This window comes from Pristiophorus japonicus, chromosome 1 (assembly GCF_044704955.1).
Source record: "Pristiophorus japonicus isolate sPriJap1 chromosome 1, sPriJap1.hap1, whole genome shotgun sequence".
NCBI classification, from domain to species: Eukaryota; Metazoa; Chordata; class Chondrichthyes; family Pristiophoridae; genus Pristiophorus; species Pristiophorus japonicus.
In genome coordinates this window covers 492,210,716-492,232,522 of record NC_091977.1, presented here as the reverse complement: position 1 = coordinate 492,232,522, position 21,807 = coordinate 492,210,716, and the positions used below count along the sequence as shown (strand labels likewise).

Here is a 21,807-nt window from a genome sequence, read left to right as displayed (position 1 = left end):
TGGAGAGTGTGCAGAGGAGATTTACTAGAATGATACCATTGATTAAGGGCATTAGTTATGTGGAGAGGCTGGAGAAGCTGGGATTGTTCTCCTTAAGAACATAGTAGGTTTAAGGGAGATTTAATAGAGGTGTTCAAAATTATGAAGGGTTTTGACAGAGTAAATAAGGAGTAAATGTTTCCACTGGCAGGAGTATTGGTAACCAGAGGACACAGATTTAAGGTAATTGGCGAAAGAACCAGAGGGGAGTTGAGGAGATTTGTTTTTTACGCAGCATGTTGTTGTGGTCTGGAATTCACTGCCTGAAAGGATCGAGCAGGGGACTGGGACTAAGTGGATCCTGAAAGGATCGAATGGGGGACTGGAACTAAGTGGATCCTGAAAGGATTGAGCAGGGGACTGGGACTAAGTGGATCCTGAAAGGATCGAGCAGGGGACTGGGACTAAGTGGATAGCTCTTTCAAAGAGCCGGCACATGCACCATGGGCTAAATGGCTTTTCTCAGTGCTGTTAGTGTAGTTACTGTTGTTATATAGGCAAACACCGCAGCCAATTTACGTAAAAAATCCTAGAAACAACACACGAGATGAATGGTCAGCAAAACTTTTTTGGTGATGATAATTGAGGAAAGAATGTTGACCAGGCCATTGCGAGAACTCTGCGCTTTGTTTACCCAATAGTGCCATAGAATATTTAACATTCACTGCAAGAAGAAAGATCTACAACAGTATATATATATATACATAATGCACAGTCATTAGTTACCTTGTTTTTTTATGGGATCAGTGGTGCTAACTGAGTGATGAGTGCAGAGGACATTTTACTGTTTAATTGAGCTATATCTCTGTTTAAGAAAGGTTGGGGCAGGGGTAGTGAATGGTGGTCATGCCAGGTTGTCTTGTCTCGAAGCCACTCTGGTTTATCATTGAGGGAGAAACCCTTACTTGTCCCAGAGTGACTTCATTCACTGCAATAGGAGTCACTGATTCCAACTCGCCTGGAAGCCAATCTGGAGCTGCCTGGCCTCAGGGAAGTCCATACACTGCATAATGGCAGGTTTTTGCTTTGGTAATATATTTAATTTTTTTTTAAAACTAAAGGCAATTTTTTCAACTATATATATCTTTTTTAAATCGACAATGGCAAAGTACTTTGAACAAAAATTATTCCCCTTGTCCTTTCCATCCCTTTTAAGGATCTCACACGAAAATAGAAACTTGTCAGTAACTGAGAAATGCATAAAGAAAATAGGATGCTGCTAATTTGAGTTTCAGCTTCAAGCGGGCATTAGTAGATAACCAAAGTAGGGAGGTACCTGGAGGATCCCGGCAGATGTAGCAGACATACTGGTCTGGAATGCTGTCTTCCAGTAACCCCATACAGATGCTGTGCTGCCAGCAAAGGCACTCTTCACACTTCAGTGGGTGGGAGACAGCAGAAAGGAACAAATTTTAAACAAAACACAAGATTAAAATGGAACCAAAAGACAAGAAAATAAATCAATAAATGACTGACAAGTGATGCAAACATTTCAATTGTTCCAATGTAATATCTTGTTATTTCAGTGCTAGAATATGCTTTCAAACTTATTGCTATGTCACCTCCTCTCATTTTTTCTGTGCGGGAGACCCTCAGAAAATACTGACACACTCCTGGAGATGCTCTCCCCTAAGGCATGAAAGACAGGATCAGCTACCCAAAGGAACAAATACACGGCAAAAATTATATACATATTTATTTTGCAAGGGGCTGTGGGAAACAGCAAGGGATAGGACTGACCTTTTCAAAGAGCTGACACAGGCACAATGGGCCAAATGTCCTCCTTCTATCTTTTAAGGTTCTTCTAGTACCACACATCTAAGCACAGCAACCTTGCAAATGTTATAATGTGTAAATGATAGAATTTACGAGGCACTGTGCTCATAGTGTGTGGTATGTCCGGTCTCAAATAGTTAATGATCTGAAGGCTCTGAGGACACTTCCCTTCACCCTCCGTTTGGAACCTCTGTTCTAATCCATTCTTTCAGTGGATCTCAAAACTGCACAATCCCTTATCTCATATTCCCTTCCTTCAATAATCTACAAGCCGTTAAAAACACAACTTTGGTGTCGACTGCCATTATTTGTTTGATTTATGCCATTTGCTCTTCTACTGTCATCGACCCTGATGAACTATACTAAATGCCTTGGCCTTTCTTCTGGGTCTGACAATTCAAAAGGCTAGCTTTGCACAGTAGTAGCACTCTCATCTTTGAGTTAGAAGGTGATGGGTTCAAGCTCCACTCCAGGAGCACATACTCTAGGTTGGCACGTCAGTAAGTACTGAGGGTGTGCTGCAATTTAAAAAGTGCAGCTGTTTAGATTAGACATTAAACTGAGAACCCCGTTTGCCTGTTCAGGTGGGCATGAAATAAATTATGGCGCAGGGGAGAAATGACTCCCAATGTCAACTAACACCATAAGAATAGATTATTTGATTATTCATTTAATTTGCTCTTTGTGGAACCTTGCTATGCATAAGCTTGCTACCGTGTTTGCCTACATAGTCTTCATTGGCTGTGACATGCTTTGGGACGTCCTGAGGATGTGAAATGAAGTCGTTTTTCTATCTTTTTAAAATGCCTAGAATCTGCACCTTGAAACATTTTCTCTCTGAGACCACTTGACCACAACTCATTATTGAGGGCGAAAGAGAGGGGTTCTGGGCTTTTCAAGAGGTATTTACTGTTTACTCTTTATTGTTCACCTAGAAACAATCAATGGCATCGTCTTGGAATGGTAAAGCACTGAAGCACAACATCCGAACACCAAAAGTGAATGAAAACAGGTTGACAGATTGAAACTGTTTTGACTACCTGAATCATAAACCCATTTTCTTCATCCATTTCACAGATGCAACGCACTATTGCATTGCTATCATCCTCCTCTTGCGACTCCTCCGGATTGGTTGAGTTGTCCAGATCCTGGCTGTAGTCTTCACTCATCAGCGCACTCTCCGTTGAGGAACCATCAAAGTACTCATCATCAGAAAAAGCAGCTATAAAAAAAGAAATGCTATAAAATTGCCTAAATATTGTGATAAAAATCTTTATATCTCAATCCAATTTAGCGTATAGTTGCCTAAATTCAATTAAAGAATATCTTAAGAGCACAATAATTTTTACAAATGGAAAAAGGTCATTAGGCCCAACAAACCAGTCCCTTTCTCATAGATCTCAATCTCCAACTATATTTCTTCTCACACATCCTTTAAACCTTTCTCTCTCCAGAAACACATATTTCTCTCTTGAACCTATTAGTTTTAAGTGCCAATTTTCCAAATGTGCTCCAGCAGCCAAGACTCTATATTGAGAGCATATGTTTGGAAAAAAACAGCCCTCTACTATCCTCTAGTAACTTATTCCACTAATCCATCACATTATGAGTAAAGGCCTTTGCCTGACTTCCCTTCTTATTTCTAAGATCCCATTATTAACTTTTTTTAAAATATTCATTTTCAGGTTATGGGTGTCACTAGCAAGACCAACATTTACTACCCAGCCCTAGTTGCCCTTGAGAAGATACTCCAACAGTACTGTTAGGTAGGGAATTCCAGGAGTTTGACCCAGCGACTGAAGGAACAGCGATACATCTCCAAGTTGGGATGGTGTATGACTTGGTGGGGAACTTGGAGTGATGGTAGTCCCACGCACCTGCTACTTTTTGGAGGTGGAAGTCATGGATTTTGAGATATCCACCGACATCTGAACCCTCAGCACAGTGAACAATTTATCTGAATTAAATCTCTCAGTATGATTAGGAAAACTAATTACATGAGTTGTCATCCATTCCCTCTACAAAGTAGCAATTAGTTCCGCCAATTAAACAGCAAGTGCATCTTATGATAAGCTAAGCCACCCAGAGCAGGAAGACTCCAGGTTCATTCCCTGGTCTTTGTTGATAACTGGGCTTGTAAGAAAGGTATGGCAATAATCATGGGTGATTTTAATTTTCAAATTGATTGGACTAATCAAATTGGCAAAAGTAGCTTTGAGGAAGAGTTCATAGAGTGTATTCGGGATGGTTTCTTTGAATCATACGTTGTGGAACCAACCAGGGAGCAGACTACTTTTGATCTGGTAATGAGACTGGATTAATTAATGATCTTATAGTAAAGTATCCTCTTGGGAAGAGTATTCATAGCATGGTAGAATTTCAAATTCAGTTCGAAGGTGAGAAAGCTAGGTCTCAAACTAGTGTCCTGAACTTAAGTAAAGGCCATTACAAAGGTATGAAGGCAGAATTGGTTAAAGTGGAATGGGAAAATAGATTAAAAGGTAAGACGGTAGACAGCAGTGGCAAACATTTCAGTAGATATTTCATAACTCTCAGCAAAGATATATTCCAGTGAGAAAGAAAGACTCTAAGGGAAGGATGAACCATCTGTGGCTAATTAAGGAAGTAAAGGATGGTATCAAATTGAAAACAAAGGCATACAATGTTGCGAAGAATAGTGGAAGGCCAGAGGATTGGGTAATTTTTAAGAAACCAGCAAAGGACTAAAAAAATAAAGAGAGAGAAGATAGTTTATGAGAGTAAACTAGCAAGAAATATAAAAACAGGTATATAAAAAGAAAGAGAGCAGCTAAAGTAAACATTGGCCCCTTAGAGGATGAGACTGGGGGCTTAATAATTGGAAATAGGGAAATGGCAAAGGCTTTGAACACATATTTTGTATCGGTCTTCACAGTAGAAGACACTAAAAGCATCCCAATAATTGATAATCAAGGGAGGGGAGGGGGAACTTAAAAGAGAAAAAGTACTAGGCAAACTAATTGGACTAAAGGTGGACAAGTCCCCTGGACCTGATGCCCTGTATCCTAGAGTCTTAAAAGAAGTAGCTGCAGAGATAGACGATGCACTGGTTGTAATCTACCAAAATTCCCTGGATTCTGGAGAAGTCCCAGCGGATTGGTAAACCGCAAATGTAATGCCCCTATTTAAGAAAGGAGGGAGTCAGAAAACAGGAAACTATAGACCAGCTGGCCTGACATCTGTCATTGGGAAAATGCTGGAGTCCATCATTAAGGGAGCAGTAGCAGGACATTTGGAAAAACATAATGCAGTCAAGCAGAGTCAGCATGGTTTTATGAAAGGGAAATCATGACAAATATGCTGGAGTTTTTTGAGGATGTAATGAGCAGGGTGGATAAATGGGAACCAGTAGATGTTGTGTATTTGGATTTCCAGAAGGCATTCATAAGAACATAAGAATTAGGAACAGGAGTAGGCCATCTAGCCTGCTCCACCATTCAATAAGATCATGGCTGATCATTCGATAAGGTGCCACATAAAAGATAATTGCACAAGACAAGAGCTCATGGGGTTAGGGGTAATATATTAGCATGGATAGAGGATTGACTAACTAACAGAAAAGAGAGAGTCAAAATAAATGGTCATTTTCAGTTTGGTAAACTGTAACTAGTTGGGTGCCACAGGGATCAGTGCTGGGGCCTCAACTATTTACAATCTATATTAATAACTTGGATGAAGGGACCGAGTGTAATGTAGCCAAATTTGCTGATAGTACAAAGATAGGTGGGAAAGCAAGTTGTGTGGAGAATGCAAATAATCTGCAAAGGGATATAGATAGATTAAGTGAGTGGGCAAAAATTTGGCAGATGGAGTATAATGTGGGAAAATGTGAGGTTATCCACTTTGGTAGGAAAAATAAAAAAGCAAATTATTATTTAAATGGGGAGAGATTACAAAATGCTACGGTACAGAGGGATCTGGGGGTCCTTGTACATGAAACACAAAAAGGTAGCATGCAGGTACAGCATGTAATTTGGAAGGCAAATGGATTGTTGGCCTTTATTGCAAGGGGGATGCAGTATAAAAGTAGGGAAGTCCTGCTACAACTATACAAGGCATTGGTGAGACCACACCTGAAGTACTGAGTACAGTTTTGGTCTTCTTATTTAAGGAGGGATATATTTGCATTGGAGGCAGTTCATAGAAGGTTCACGAGATTGATTCCTGAGATGAAGGGGTTGCCTTATGAAGAAAGGTTGAGCAGGTTGGGACTATAGTCATTGGAGTTTAGAAGAATGAGAGGTGATCCGAGGTGATCTTATTGAAACGTATAAGATTCTGAGGGGGCTTGACAGAGTTGATACAGAGAGGATGTTTACCCTCGTGTGTGAATTGAGAACTAGGGGGCATAGTTTCAGAGTAAGGGGTCGCCCATTTAAAACGGAAATGAGGAAGAATTTCTTCTCTCAGAAGGTCGTGAATCTTTAGAATTCTCTACCCCAGAGAGCTGTGGAGGCTGGGTCATTGAATACATTTAAGGTGGAAATAGACAAATTTTTGAAACATAGAAAATAGGTGCAGGAGTAGGCCATTCGGCCCTTCGAGCCTGCAACGCCATTCAATAAGATCATGGCTGATCATTCCTTCAGTACCCCTTTCCTGCTTTCTCTTCATACCCCTTGATCTCTTTAGCCATAAGGGCCGTATCTAACTCCCTCTTGAATATATCCAATGAACTGGCCTCAACAACTCTCTGCGGTTGGGAATTCCAGAGGTTAACAACTCTCTGAGTGAAGAAGTTTCTCCTCATCTCAGTCCTGAATGGCCCCTAAGACTATGTCCCCTGGTTCTGGACTTCACCAACATCGGAAACATTCTTTTCGCATCTAACATGTCCAGTCCCGTCAGAATCTTATACGTTTCTATGAGATCCCCTCTCATCCTTCTAAACTCCAGTGAATAAAGGCCCAGTCTCTCCTCATATGACAGCCCAGCCATCCCTGGAATCAGTCTGGTGAACCTTCGCTGCACTCCCTCAATAGCAAGAACATCCTTCCTCAGACTAGGAGACCAAAACGGAACACAATATTCCAGGTGAGGCCTCACTAAGGCCCTATATAACTGCATTAAGACCTCCCTGTTCCTATATTCAAATCCCTTAGCTATGATGAGGGAGTCAAGGGTTATGGGGAGCAGGCAGGGAAGTGGAGTTGAGGCCAAGATCAGATCAGCCATAATCTCATTGAATGGCGGAGCAGGCTCGAAGGGCCAAATCGCCTACTCTTGCTCATTGTTCTTATGTTATGTCCTGATCTCAGCCAGGATGTCAGTAGATTGCGATATAATTGGCCTCAGCATTTTTGGTTATTAAGCGTAAAATTGGCTAGGGTTCCACACCTAATGGCTAGTCAATAACCCTGCTGGAAGTGAAACATATATGGAAAAGATTGAACTCAGCTACGCACCCCCCGACAAACACAGAATTATATCACCAATTGCTTTTTACTTAAAAAAAATATGAGCTGGTCTGTTTTTGCCCAAAATTCATGATATTCTTTAGGTTATTTTGATCTATTCTGCTCTCATCTTAATTGCAACAAGCCAAACATCGTGAACACAAGTAACCTAATGAAATGAGGATGAGATGATCACCACCTTCATTGCTTAAAAATGACCAGCAAGGCTTTACGGAAGGGAACCTGCTCTCCTTACCCAGTCTGGCCTATATGTGACTCTTGTCTCACACCAACATGGCTGACTCTGAACTTCGCTCTGTGGTGGCCTAGCAAGCCACTCAGTTGTGTCAAACTGCTACCAGTGGTTCAAGAAGACCCTCCACCATCTTCTAAAGGCAACGAGGGATGGGCAATAAATGCCAGCCTTGCCAGTGATGCCCATATCCCGAAAGCCAGTAATTTATTAAGCTACAGTACTATCTTTACCAGACAGAAGAGATAAAAATAACTTTTTTGCTTTCTACACTTTGATCCTGAAATTATTCCGTGGGATACTAGAATACTTTAATACAGGGGTTAGCATGTATCAAAATAAATAGGTTAATGTCTCCACTAACATGGTGGAAAGATGAATTTCAAAAGAACATGTAAATCTAACATTTGTATACAAATAGCCTTCAGCTTAATTGCAGGTTCTTTGTTTCCTCTGCCAGATCTTCAGGACTAAACCCTTTTCAGATACTTAACTCATCATATGAGGAATTCAAGAAAATTCTTTTCCTCCAGCTAAAAAAAAAATAGCCTCACAACTGTAGCAAGCAGCTTACAGAGCTCTGTAGCCATGCCATTTATCTTATTAAAATGACGTTAAACATTAATGACTTTAAGCCAACACAGTCCTTAATTTGAAGGGAGCCAATACAGTCCTTGTAATGTCATTAATTGGGATGATCAAATTGTTTATTCCATAAACATATCAAGAACATATCAAATGACAGCACCTAAGTCAGGTTGTTTAAGGAATACGAAACAGTATTACCCAATTGGTTTTACCCTCCATTATAACCCAAACAATACTTGCAAAATATATCTTCTACAGGGGGCTGTAAGAATAAAAGTGTTTATTAATTGATTCTGTGTGTATAAATGTTAAAAGTGTAGATTAATGGAAAGGCCTGTTTGTGTTAAGATAAAATGGAAGCCCACAGATTGCGAGCATGGACTAAGTTTTGTAAGAAACAAAATGAAAGCCCTCACAGGTTGTTGCATGGGTTTTGTGTATTGGAAAGGCATTTAATCTAATCAAGAGATGGCTGAACCAGGCCTGACAGCCACATGTGAGGAGAGCCAATGGGGAACTGCCCTAGAGCCAAGGTCCAATCGTGGGGCTTTGCTGAGGACAATGGCCTTGAGAAATATAAAAAACGCAAGCCAGGAACTTTTCTCTCTCTTCTCTCCCTGCTGGACACACGGCAAAAGACCTCCTGTTGAAGACCAGCCAAATCAGCATGCCGTGTTCAAACCAGCCAGCAAAAGGGGTGTAACGTATATTGCTTTTTATTATAACCTCATTGTATCTCTGTTGTAACTAAGGTAGATCTATAGGATATTTGACGACTGCTGTTAAATGCATGTGTGTGTTTTTAATAAACTGCCAATTGTTCTGAAAGAATCGTCTCACTGTCAAATGTTAAGCCCAGAGAGATTCAGAAATCCTACAGGGCCCAAATCTAAACAACTATCAACAATGGGGCTCGCACTTCAATCAAAAATCTATTTCTTGTGCTTTAGTTAACAGGTCATCCCATCATAATCATTTTCAGTGGATAGCAATCCATTAATCTCCACTTGATGTGACTAGGAAAATGCACATCACAAGAATGAGGAAAAATGTTTTTGCACAGTGAGTGGTTAGGATCTGGAATACACTGCCTGAAAGAGTGGTGGAGGCAGAATCAATCGTGGCTTTCAAAAGGAAATTAGATAAGTACATCAAGGAAAAATATTTGCAGGTCTACAGGGAAAGGGCGGGGGGAGTGGGACAAGCTGAAGTGCTCTTGAAGAGCCGGCATGGGTTCGACAGGCTGAACGGCCTCTTTATGTGCTGTAACCATTGCATGATTCTATGAATGCGAGACAGGTTTGAATGAAGAAGACCCTTTGGCCTATGGATCCCTTTCTTCCAGAAAACCAACCCTATCATCTATCCATTCTACCGGTTACTTTTTGTCTAGAATTCTGGCAATCCGTTCTAGATATTGAACATCCCAATGTAAAGAAATATTTGCTGACCTCTGTTCTTATCTAGCTTACATGATTTTTAATCTGTGCCATCTTGTCCTGCTTCTCTGGCATATTGTTCCTGATTTACTTTCTGTATCTGTTGAGTATACCTCTTTAAGGTCTGCTCTGAGATGTCTTTTTATCAAGGCTGAGAACTCCTAACTTATCTATTTGCTTCTCATAGCTTATCACTTCTAACATCAGAGATCAGCTTTGTTGTTCCTCTTTCTGCTGTCTCGAAAGTCTCAATAGTCCTTTTGTGTTGCGACCATCGAGGCTTTCGAGGCAGCAGGGCCTGGGAGAGGCACAGAGGAGGCATTTAACTATGAGTAGCCATTGAATTAATTAATACATCTAAAACATAATACAAACAAAGCAATATTTATATTATAGCAACTCACACTCTTAAAGGGGAAGGCCGCTGCAAACTCTGCAGCCACTGGGCCACCAGGGAGGGTTTCAGCCGGGCCAGCAGCCGCCATTGTTGGCGGCCCGGTCGAACCAGCGGCCACCACTGTCGTGCCGACTACAAAGTAGGCCGACAAAAAAAAAGAGATGCCGGAGCCTCAGCTATTTACAGTCTATATTAATGAACTAGATGGAGGGACCGAGTGTAACGTACCCAAGTTTCCTGATGATACAAAGCTAGGTGGGACAGTAAGCTGTGAGGAGACCACATAGGGACTGAAATTGCCCCTTTGCGAAAGGCCCGATAAGGGCTTTTCGCCTGAGGGCAGGCGGCGGAAGCGACCCAGAGAAGTGTGAGGTAATGCATTTGGGGAGGGCTAACAAGGAAAGGGAATACACATTAAATGGCAGGACACTGAAAAGTGTAGAGGAACAAAGGGACCTTGGAGTACATGTCCATAGATCTCTGAAGGTAGTAGGCCAGGTAGATAAGGTGGTTAAGAACGCATACGGAATGCTTGCCTTTATTAGCCGAGTCATAGAATATAAGAGCAGGAGGGTTATGCTTGAACTGTATAAAACACTCGTTAGGCCACAGCTTAGTACTGCGTGCAGTTCTGGTCACCGCATTACAGGAAGGACGTGATTGCACTGGAGAGGGTACAGAGGAGATTTACGAGGATGTTGCCGGGAGTGGAGAATCTTAGCTATGAGGACAGATTGGATAGGCTGGGTTTGTTTTCTTTGGAACAGAGGAGGCTGAGGGGAGACCTCATTGAGGTGTATAAAATTATGAGGGGTCTAGATATAGTGGATAGAAAGGGCCTATTTCCCTTAGCAGAGGGGTCAACAACCAGAGGGCATAAATTTAAAGTAATTGGTAGAAGGTTTAGAGGGGATTTGAGGGGAAATTTCTTCATGCAGAGGGTTGTGGGTCTGGATCACACTGCCTGAAAGGGTGGTAGAGGCAGAAATCCTCACCACATTTAAAAAATACTTGGATGGGCACCTGAAGTGCCATAATCTGCAGGACTACGGACCTAGAGCTGGATCGTGGGATTAGGCTGGATAGCCTCTTGTTGTCCGACATGGATACGATGGGCCGAAATGGCCTCCTTCCATGCTGTAAACTTCTATGATTCTATTCTATGATATTCACTTTGTTAGGAAGAATAAAAAAACAGAATATTTTTTAAATGATGAGAAACTTTTAAATGTTGGTTTTTCAGAGAGATTTGGGTGTCCTCATGCAAGAAACAGAAAGCTAGCATGCAGGTACAGCAAGCAATAAAGAAAGCAAATGGCATGTTGGAGTACGAGAGTAAGAAAGTCTTGCTACAACTGTACAGGGCCTTGGTGAGACCACACCTGGAGTACTGTGCACAATTTTGGTCTCCTTATCTAAGGAGGCAGTGCAATGAAGGTTCACTAGATTAATTCCTGGGATGAGAAGGCTGTCTTATGATGAGAGATTGTGTAGAATGGAGTTTAGAAGAATGAGAGGTGATCGCATTGAAACATACAAAATTCTGAAGGGGATTGACAAGAGTAGATGCTGAGAGGCAGGAGTGTCTAGAACTAGGGGGCACAGTGTCAGGATGAGGAGGCGTTGTGAATCTTTGGAATTCTCTGCACCAGAGGGCGGTGGATGCTGAGTGTCTGAGTATATTCAAGGCTGAGATAGATTTTTGGAGTCTAGGGGAATAAAGGGATATGGAGATCGGGCGGAAAAGTTGCATTGAGGTCGATGATCAGCCATAATCTTATTGAATGGTGGAGCAGGCTCGAGGAGCCGTATGGCCTACTCCTGCTTCTATTTCTTATGTTCTTATAGTAAATTATTGTTTAGTAATGAATAGTGAATACTGCCGTTCTACCAAACACGTGTTCATCCTGTGTAATTTCAGCACTTACATTCATGTCGAGTCGTACGATCCATGCTCAGCTCCAGCAATGATCCAGAGGACAGAAGAGATTTTGGTGATAGGTATGCCGGCTTCACCACCGATGCACACCGCAAGGCAAGGGAACTTCCAGGTTTGGTTACAGGAGACGAACATCTTTCCAAAAATTCCAAGGAAATATCATTGAATCCTTCACAGTCTGTAAACTCTGAGCAGAAAGGAAGATCAGCAAGTTAAAAAGAACAGCTTTAGGGTAGCTACAAAGGAGACTTTTGCAACTTGAATCCAAAATATTCAATTGCAATGACATAGGAACAGACGAATAGAAGCCCCTCAAGCCGGTGCCTTGAAAGCAGACCAATTTCTTTGTGCTACTCACTGCAATATGTATTGTATCAGGGTTAACTCATCTGCTCACTGTCACTCAGATTAGTAATAGAAAGTAGTATAATATTGGTAAGAGAGCGGGTGACGTAATCCCAATTACCTGCCATAATTGAGGGGACCACACACTGATGAATTATGAGAATTGGTAGTTAATTAAGATTCCCTAGCAGAATTCCCCTTTGTTCCTTTCCTCATGTCAGTAAAATCAAGAAAAGAGTAGAGGAGATGAGTGTAGGCATAGTCAGAAAGAATTAGGTTTTGAGGAGAGTTAGGGAGATATGCAACAAGGTGGAAGGGTTTACAAAGAGAATTTTGATGCTTAGAACCAAAGCAAATGATAGCAGTTTACATTCAGTGATGATACTATCCCTCTCATCAGTTTCTCAAACTTAATCTTGAATGAATTTCAAATCTTGACTCACAGCTCGCTGATAGAATGGCATTTTCATAGCATCAGCAAGGTTAGATTTGACCCCAAGAGCTAGAGGCAACTAACTGGGCAATGTGCTCACCAACTGTTCTATCCAGGCAACCACTGATTCTTCAAGATTTCTTATCTTTTGTACAGTGGTGGAAATAGATTTCAGGAGCTACAATGCAAAGACCCCCACTCGCTTCAGAGGGTCTTAAGAGAAGTAGCGGCAGGGATTGTGGATGCATTAGTTGAAAGTTACCAAAATTCCCTGGATTCTGGGAAGGGCCCAGCATATTGGAAAACTGCAAATGTAACGCCCCTATTTAAAAAAAGAGGCAGACAAAAAGCAGGAAACTATAGACCAGTTAGCCTAACATCTGTGGTTGGGAAAATGTTGGGAGTCCATTATTAAGGGGGCAGGAGCAGGATATTTGGAAAAGCAAAATTCGGTCAGGCAGAGTCAGCATGGATTTATGAAGGGGAAGTCATGTTTGACAAATTTGCTGGAGTTCTTTGAGGATGTAACGAACAGGGTGGATAAAGGGGAACCAGTGGATGTGGTGTATTTGGACTTTCAGAGGGCATTTGACAAGGTGCCACATAAATGATTACTGCACAAGATAAAGGTTCACGGGGTTGGGGGTAATATATTAGCATCGATAGCGGATTGGCTAACTAACAGAGAACAGAGTTGGGATAAATGGTTCATTCTCTGGTTGGCAACCAGTAACTAGTGGGATGCCACAGGGATCAGTGCTGGGGCTCCCAACTATTTACAATCTATATTAACGACTTGGAAGAAGGGACTGAGTGTAACATAGCAGAAAGCAATGTGTGAGGAGGACACAAAAAATCTGCAAACGGACTTAGACAGGCTAAGTGAGTGGGCAAAAATTTGGCAGATGGAGTATAATGTTGGAAAGTGTGAGGTCATGCACTTTGGCAGAAAAAATCAAAGAGCAAGTTATTATTTAAATGGAGAAAGATTGCAAAGTTCCGCAGTACAGCAGGACCTGGGGGTACTTGTGCATGAAACACAAAAGGATAGGGTGCAGGTACAGCAAGTGATCAGGAAGGCCAATGGTATCTTGGCCTTCATTGCAAAGGGAATAGAATATAAAAGCAGGGAAGTCTTGCGACAGCTATATAAGGTATTGGTGAAGCCACACCTGGAATACTGCATGCAGTTTTGGTTCCCATATTTAGAAAGGATATACTTGCTTTGGAGGCAGTTTAGAGAAGGGCAGTTGATTCCAGGGATGAGGGGGTTGACTTATGAGGAAAGGTTGAGTAGGTTGGGCCTCTACTCATTGGAATTCAGAAGAATGAGAGATGATCTTATAGAAACGTATAAGATTATGAGGGGGCTTGACAAGGTGGTTGCAGTGAGGATGTTTCCATTGATGGGGGGAGACTAGAACGAGAAGGTATGATCTTAGAATAAGGGGCCGCCCATTTAAAACAGAGATGGAGAAATTTCTTCTCTCAGAGGATTGTAAATCTGTGGAATTCGCTGCCTCAGAGAGCTGTGGAAGCTGGGACATTGAATAAATTTAAGACAGAAATAGACAGTTCCTTAAACGATAAGGGGATAAGGGGTTATGGGGAGCGGGCAAGGAAGTGGAGCTGAGTCCATGATCAGATCAGCCATGATCTTATTGAATGGTGGAGCAGGCTCAATGGGCCGTATGGCCCACTCCTGTTCCTATTTCTTATGTTCTTATGTTCATCCTCCCATTGGCGGCCGTGCCTTCAGCCATCTAGGCCCGAAGTCCTGGAATTTCCCCCCTAAAATTCTCTGTCTCACCTCCTACTCTTCCTTACAATCTATGTCTTTGACAAAGCTTTTAGTCACCCATCTTAATCATCTCTTTCTTTAGCCCAGTGTCAATTTATTGTCTGATTAAGCTTCTGTGAAGCACCTTACGACATTTTCCAACGTTAAAGGCGCTGGAAATACGCAAGCTGTTGTTAACAACGCCCAGCTCTGCTTACCATACTTGGATTTCTTTTTCTTCTTTTTCTTTTTCTTCTGTTTTAATTTAACATGCTCCTTGTCTTTCTTCTCTTTATTCCTCTCCTTTTTACCTTTGGAACAGGAAATACAATCATTTTCTCTCACATTTTCCAGTATTATTCAATCAAGATGTTATCCTCCGCTACATTTCTTCCTCCTGTACCCCACCCCCCCAGGAAAGTTTACGGTTCATAGTCTTTATACATGTGACATTGCTCAGAGACTGTTCGGTGTATGTAGTACAGATATGGAACCCAAATTTCCCCAACCCCTTTTTTCAGCGCACTCTCCCGAGATGCGGCGACTTTGTGCGCTGGAAATGGCGGCGAAAAATTTAGTCACGATTCTGGCCGCTCTGCTGTGTGTCCCGGGTCCTGGCGCGGCGCTCCTCGTGGCGTGGGGGGGCGGAGCTACAGCCCTGCGCCGAAAACATTGCCGGCAGCTGCGCGCATGCGCAGAAGATCGGTCGTGGATACACAGTAGCTCCTTCCCATGATTGTGATGATGACGCCTGCAGAACGCGTCCCGCCCCTATCCCAGGCCGAATGGCCTGCCACACAGGGTGGCCGCTGAGGGCTGCAAGAAACAGGTTGGTGTGACTGAGTTTTGATCGGAGTGAGAGGGGGAGAGGTTGGCCGTCTTTGGCAGCAGTCTAGTGGTTTGGACCGAGGATAGCTTGTTGTGTAGCAACGTCGCTTGCCATGCTGGGCTGGCTTTGCGTTCATTTGGTTGGGTGGCGGTTTGCCAAAGAGTCTCTGCAGTGCCGTGTGTTGCGCTGGACCCCGGTGTCCTTCCACATGTGGCCGCCTGGCTCTAGCACACTTGCCGACCGCTGAGCGTACGCCCAAGTCAGTCCCCATACGTCTCGCCGCCGTCGCTGCTGCCTGATTTTATCCTCCGACACTCCGCGCTGCCCAGCTTCTGGCCTTTCTATCTCTCTCTCTCTCTCTCTCTCTCGCTCCGGTGTCGCCTATCCCTCTGGCGCTCTCTCTCTCTCCCTCTCTCTGAGTCAGGACTCCAGAACGGTGTGAGCCGAACCCGGGCTCCAGCGCACTCGTGCACCCACCCCCCGTCCGTCCGTCTGTACTAGCCCGCCCGGGTTGGTCTTGAGAACAGCATTGTGCGTGTTGTTGTGCTGGAGATGCCGGCTGGTGCCGACAAAATACCTTTCTGTCTACGACCCCAAGGCTGAACTTGGGCGTGTCGGTCGATCTCCGAACTCCTTTCGGGGCTAAATGGAGTCGTCTGCGGTCCCTCACGTGAGGGAGCCGAAGCCCCATGCCTCTGCCAGGTTTCAGGCTGCCGTTTTTAAAGCCCGACCAAAAACCCGAAAAATGGGCAAAAAGGGGAAAAATTCCCATCTGAAAAGGGTTGAAAGTCGGTAGGGCGGCAGCCGTTCTCCCTCCCCTATCCCAGGCCGAAGGGACTCCCGCATGGCCAGCTGCTGCCGAGTTTAGTTGAAGGTAGGATTTACTTCAGTTCTTTATTTGTTAATTTAATTATTTACTTCAGTTCTTGATTTTTTATTGAATGCTTACTACTTTTTGTGCTTTGTTTGGTGCTTGGTGGTGCTTTAAATGTAGTTACTTGTGCCGATTCCTTAACCCGAGGTAAGGTTTTTCTGTGCGGATAGAAGTGCCAACATACGCTGGCCTAAGTTAGTTTGGAGCAACTATTTTCTGGCCAAACATCTAAAACAGGAGTAAATGGCTGGGAACGCCCCCTTTTGAAAAAAAAACTGAACTTTAAAAAAAAACCTAAATCACTTACATTGGCCCAAGTTAAATGACCAGGAATTGAGTGTAATATCTTCAAGTTTGGAGATGACACTAAGCTGGGTGGCAGTGTGAGCTGTGAGGAGGATGCTAAGAGGCTGCAGGGTGACTTGGACAGGTTAGGTGAGTGGCTAAATGCATGGCAGATGCAGTATAATTTTGATAAATGTGAGGTTATCCACTTTGGGGGCAAAAACACGAAGGTAGAATATTATCTGAATGGCGGCAGATTAGGAAAAGGGGAGGTGCAACGAGACCTGGGTGTCATGGTACATCAGTCATTGAAAGTTGGCATGCAGGTACAGCAGGCGGTGAAGAAGGCAAATGGTATATGTTGGCCTTCATAGCTAGGGGATTTGAGTATAGGAGCAGGGAGGTCTTACTGCAGTTGTACAGGGCCTTGGTGAGGCCTCACTTAGAACATTGTGTTCAGTTTTGGTCTCCTAATCTGAGGAAGGACGTTCTTGCTATTGAGGGAGTGCAGCGAAGGTTCACCAGACTGATTCCCGGGATGGCAGGACTGACATATGAGGAGAGACTGGATCGACTGGGCCTGTATTCACTGGAGTTTAGAAGGATGAGAGGGAATCTCATAGAAACATATAAAATTCTGACGGGCCTGGACAGGTTAGATGCAGGAAGAATGTTCCCAATGTTGGGGAAGTCCAGAACCAGGGGACACAGTCGAAGCATAAGGGGTAAGCCATTTAGGACTGAGATGAGGAGAAACTTCTTCACTCAGAGAGTTGTTAACCTGTGGAATTCCCTACCGCAGAGAGTTGTTGATGCCAGTTCATTGGATATATTCAAGAGGGAGTTAGATATGGCCCTTACGGCTAAGGAGATCAAGGGGTATGGAGAGAAAGCAGGAATGGGGTACTGAGGTGAATGATCAGCCATGATCTTATTGAATGGTGGTGCAGGCTCGAAGGGCCGAATGCCCTACGCTTGCACCTATTTTCTGTTTCTATGTAACTGAAAAGATACTCCAGAAAAATCAATTTGCTCCAAAAAAAACGGAGTAACTCCTGGGGAAATTTGGGCCCATAGTACCTAGCTACTAATCATCTTCCTGTATGGCTCAGAGACGTGGACCACGTACAGTAGACACATCAAATCACTGGAGAAATACCACCAGCGATGTCTCCGCAAGATCCTGCAAATCCCCTGGGAGGACAGTCGCACAAACATTAGCGGCCTCATTCAGACCAGCATCCCCAGCATTGAAGCACTGACCATACTCGATCAGCTCCGCTGGGCAGGCCACATAGTTCGCATGCCAGACACGAGACTCCCAAAGCAAGTGTTCTACTCGGTATTCCTTCAAGGCAAACGAGCCAAAGGTGGGCAGCGGAAATGTTACAAGGACACCCTCAAAGCCTCCCTGATAAAGTACAACATCCCCACTGACACCTGGGATTCCCTGGCCATAGATCGCCCTAAGTGGAGGAAGTGCATTCGGGAGGGTGCTGAGCTCGAGTATCGTCGCCAAAAGCATGCAGAAATCAAGTGCAGGCAGCGGAAGGAGCGTGCCGCAAACCAGGCTCCCTGCCCACTCTTTCCCTCAACAACTATCTGTCCCACCTGTGACAGAGACTGTAATTCTCATATTGGACTGTACAGCCACCTAAGAACTCATGCTAAGAGTGGAAGCAAGTCTTCCTCGATTCCAAGGGACTGCCTATGATGATGATGCTAACGACTAACCATCCTATGACTTCAAAGCCACTGCTTCATTACAACGGGGCAATGGTCTAAATAAACGGATCCAGGTAAGTGTAGCCGCTTGTCAACTCCTATGGTCAGTCAGAGGACAATTGTAACTACTTGTAAATTTCTGGATCCTGATTAATGGCTGGATTTCCTTTTTTTTTTTAAAGATCATTTTGCATCTGTGATGCTTTGAAGTGTGACATCTGAAGGTACATTTTCCTCTGGAGTTTCTCACTGGATGCCCGAAAAGTATAGCATGCTTGAGGTGCACTGAGCCTGTCTAAAATGAGTGGCCTCCAGCTGTACTTCTGGCAGCATGCTTGAGGTGCACTGAGCCTGTCTAAAATGAGTGGCCTCCAGCTATACTTCTGGCAGGCTACATTGGAGCCTTAAGGTTAGTGTGGAGTGGAGGTGTGGTTTAAAATGATTGGAACTTGCCTGCAAATTGTTCTGGCTGCTCCAGGATCTTCACAGACCCTCCGGTTTGCAGAGAGCCCAGTGCAAGGCCTATATCAGGCTTCTGCGGGTGCTCCTTTGCTAGTGTTCCCAATGGTTGGTCGTGAAGTAAAGTGAGGCGGGAGGTCAGGAAAGATCCTCCTGCCCCATTATTGAGAGTGTTGGGCCTACACTTTTTACAGGTGCAGGTCAAGTGACAATAACTTTGCGAAGCCTGAAATGTTAACTTTTATTTTCTTTTTCCTGGTGCTGATAAGCCTGCTGGGATCTGTCTGGAATTTTCTCATTTTATCTCAGATTTCAAGCATTCATTCTTTGCATTAAAAACAAGTTTATAAGATAAAAAGCATGGCAGCCTCACTAGACAGGAGAACAGATTGAAGAACCAGGGGCATAACGTTGTAGCCCTATCTTCGACCCACGGTCCTGTCTGGCAAGGCTGTTCACCAGGAGCGAATCCTTACTTATCCTGTCCTTATGAGTCTCGCCTCCTGTACTAAGTGGACATAAAGGAGGACATAAACCTGTTAACACCAGTCTTGAATGTATCTTAGTATCTCACATTGCTTCATACCAGGCAATGAGTTCTTCTCTTCAAATTTCATCTTCCTTTCACTTTTCACTCCTGTTGGAAGCACTTATAGTTTAATCTCCCGCCTCCAGGCAGATCTTCAACATTACCGAGTATCTACAGAAACACACTTGCGAAAAATTACCATTTAAACAAAAATCACTGTACTCCTATTTTGACATATTCCCTTAGAATACACACTGATATAAAAAAACAAGTTGCAGTATCCAGTCTGAAACTAAGGCATAGAAACCAGGACGTTCAATCTCATTACGTATGCCTAGTTAATTGATGTTAGCTACGGTGATAGAAGGAATGCTACAATTAGTTATAGTAACCCTCGGTTAGGGAGAGGAAAGGTAGAAAAAAATGATCAGCTGTGGTCGCCACTCCCGATTGCTAGCCAGTACTCCTGCTGGAAATGCTTGCGTGTGCTTGTTTTGCAAGGACAGGATTGGGCTCAACTGTGCTGTCCCCCACGCAGAGCCACAGAGCCTGCCGACACTCACTGTCGAGGCTCACACATGAAGAATGGCCACTTGGGTGAAGTGCTGCCGACGCCCGTGGAACTGTGCTCCTAAGATGAACCTTCGGAAGATAAGGGGGAAAATTAGAGAGTAAGAAAACTTAAAAATAAAAACAATACTAAACCTGATACTAAACCTAAAAATCCAGGATGTCTCTGAATGCATCTCCAGCTGTCAATAATAACTAAACTGAAAGTTAAGAAAGCATACGCCTTTACTCCACAAATGAGGGAAAAACTGACTTGTGTTTTCCAGATTGTCGCTGAGCAGCCAACACCCAGGTAATCCACCCCTCCACCTTTAATTTCAACATAAAAGAAGTCACCTGAGTCTTATGGTTACTAACATTATATTCCAAGATACCGATGATATTGGGAACTTGTTTTAGCAAGACTAGGGTCTCTAGACTTTTCGTCCGAGACTGCTGAAGACTTGATTTGGCCTGCAGATTCAGAGACAAATTTATTCATCTCAGTTGTGCTTCAAATACATGTGATTGCACGAATGGCAATTTGTGATGTTAGAATAAATTTGGTCAGAGATTTCCATGTATAAAGATTTACTATGAACAGTGGCAATACCAGTTATTAACTAATTTGGGGATGGAAGGGGGAGTGGTATCAATTTTAAGCAGAATTGGTTTGAACAAGGTTAATCACCGTAAGTCTGTTCCTGCTTCTATGGAATAACAGAAATGGTTTTTACCAACTTCTGCATTTCTGTCTCTGTCGACACATTTCCTAAGTATCCTCTCGTGCACGGTCTCCATGCTCCTTTCCTTCACAGAGGGGGTGGGATGAGTGTCGGTTCCTTCTGTGCTGAATGACGCAGACGATCGTTTCTTCTTGCAGACTTTGGAAGGTTTGAGGCTTATATCGAGTGGCATCTCCAGCTGCAAGGCAGGGAGATGGGATGATGGTGCTAAGGGATTCGAATAAAGTACAATTGTAAAATTCAAAGTGCTGTCATTTGCTGCTGAGTACAGTAGACAAAAGTTAATAAGCACCCAGTTGAAGAAGCATGTGTGTTAAGCCACTCTACATTGACTTCCTAATTCTAGCAGTGCCACCATGATAGTGTGTTGAACGGAGGGCAAGGACCCCTCCCCAAGGAGGTAGAAAGTTCATCCTCGACCATTCTTGCATATCTGTAGCTCTTTTCAGATCTGGGGACAGATTATCCATTCACCCTCTTATCCATGAAAATCAACAAAGAGTAACAGGAGCACAAATGAAAAAGATCCTTTGCAGAGGCAACAATTCATTTCTCAAACAGAAATGGAAAATATACTGGTTTATTAGAGGGGGAGAGATTGAAGAGGGAGAATTTGGTCACTTACATCATGGTTTGACTAAGACTCAAAGACACGGGGGTGGAGGGGGGGTGGGCGGGGAGGTGAAATTGGTCTACGCCAGTAGCACGAAACAGGCCCATGTTCTTGGACAAGAAAATCCGGTGTGGTGTAAAACGAGCTGTCAATTCGCTATGAACCTGTTTCACACTACTGGCACAGACACAGTTCACCTTCATTGCCTCAATATAAATGAACACGCATGAGTGAAGCAACACTGGTAAACAACATATATCTTCCAAACAAAAAATTGCAATAATGCTCTAAGTGGCAGGAGCTGCAGGCAGTTTGATGAAGAAAGCATTGCATTAGTGAGGGTGCTCAGCAAAACAAGATTCAGCAGTAAGTCTGGCATACTGGCAGGTGTACAAATACGATTTTCAGTAAAATCCACTGCAGTGCTGTTGCTAATCATGCAACAAATGCACTTAATGGGAAGGAACTAGTGGAGCTAGATTTTTATTCAAGGTACTTTTTACTTTCTCTAAAAAAGAAATTGTTCTGACTAAGGTAATAGATGATAGCACTAGGAAATAGGAAAATGTCCACTTCAGGCAACCAGTGTCAGCATCAAGCACGCTCATGTCAGGTACAGCAAAGCTAGATGTAGAATAAAGCGCCCCCTCTCTCATCGACTACAAACTGAGAAGAGTAGCTCCTAGTGTGATGCTTCCCCCCATTTTTGCGACACTAACCATCCGTAGTCCTGTATGAATGACATTGCCAGCTAGTACCAGGTTAAGGGCAGTT

At 43.4% G+C, this 21,807-nt stretch overlaps 1 protein-coding gene across 3 annotated transcripts in view; it reads right to left on the bottom strand.

The window, feature by feature from the left end:
• The window catches only part of phf20l1 (PHD finger protein 20 like 1), a 152,697-nt gene that overhangs the window by 15,832 nt on the left and 115,058 nt on the right, over positions 1–21,807 (bottom strand). For all 3 annotated transcript variants that reach the window (XM_070895310.1, XM_070895320.1, XM_070895329.1), the window contains 6 exons: positions 20,412–20,627; positions 19,183–19,233; positions 14,643–14,735; positions 11,856–12,053; positions 2,856–3,037; positions 1,316–1,415 (listed from right to left, as the gene is read on the bottom strand). In XM_070895310.1, the coding sequence (XP_070751411.1) occupies positions 1,316–1,415; positions 2,856–3,037; positions 11,856–12,053; positions 14,643–14,735; positions 19,183–19,233; positions 20,412–20,627 (840 nt within the window). The remainder of the gene's footprint in view (positions 1–1,315; positions 1,416–2,855; positions 3,038–11,855; positions 12,054–14,642; positions 14,736–19,182; positions 19,234–20,411; positions 20,628–21,807) is intronic.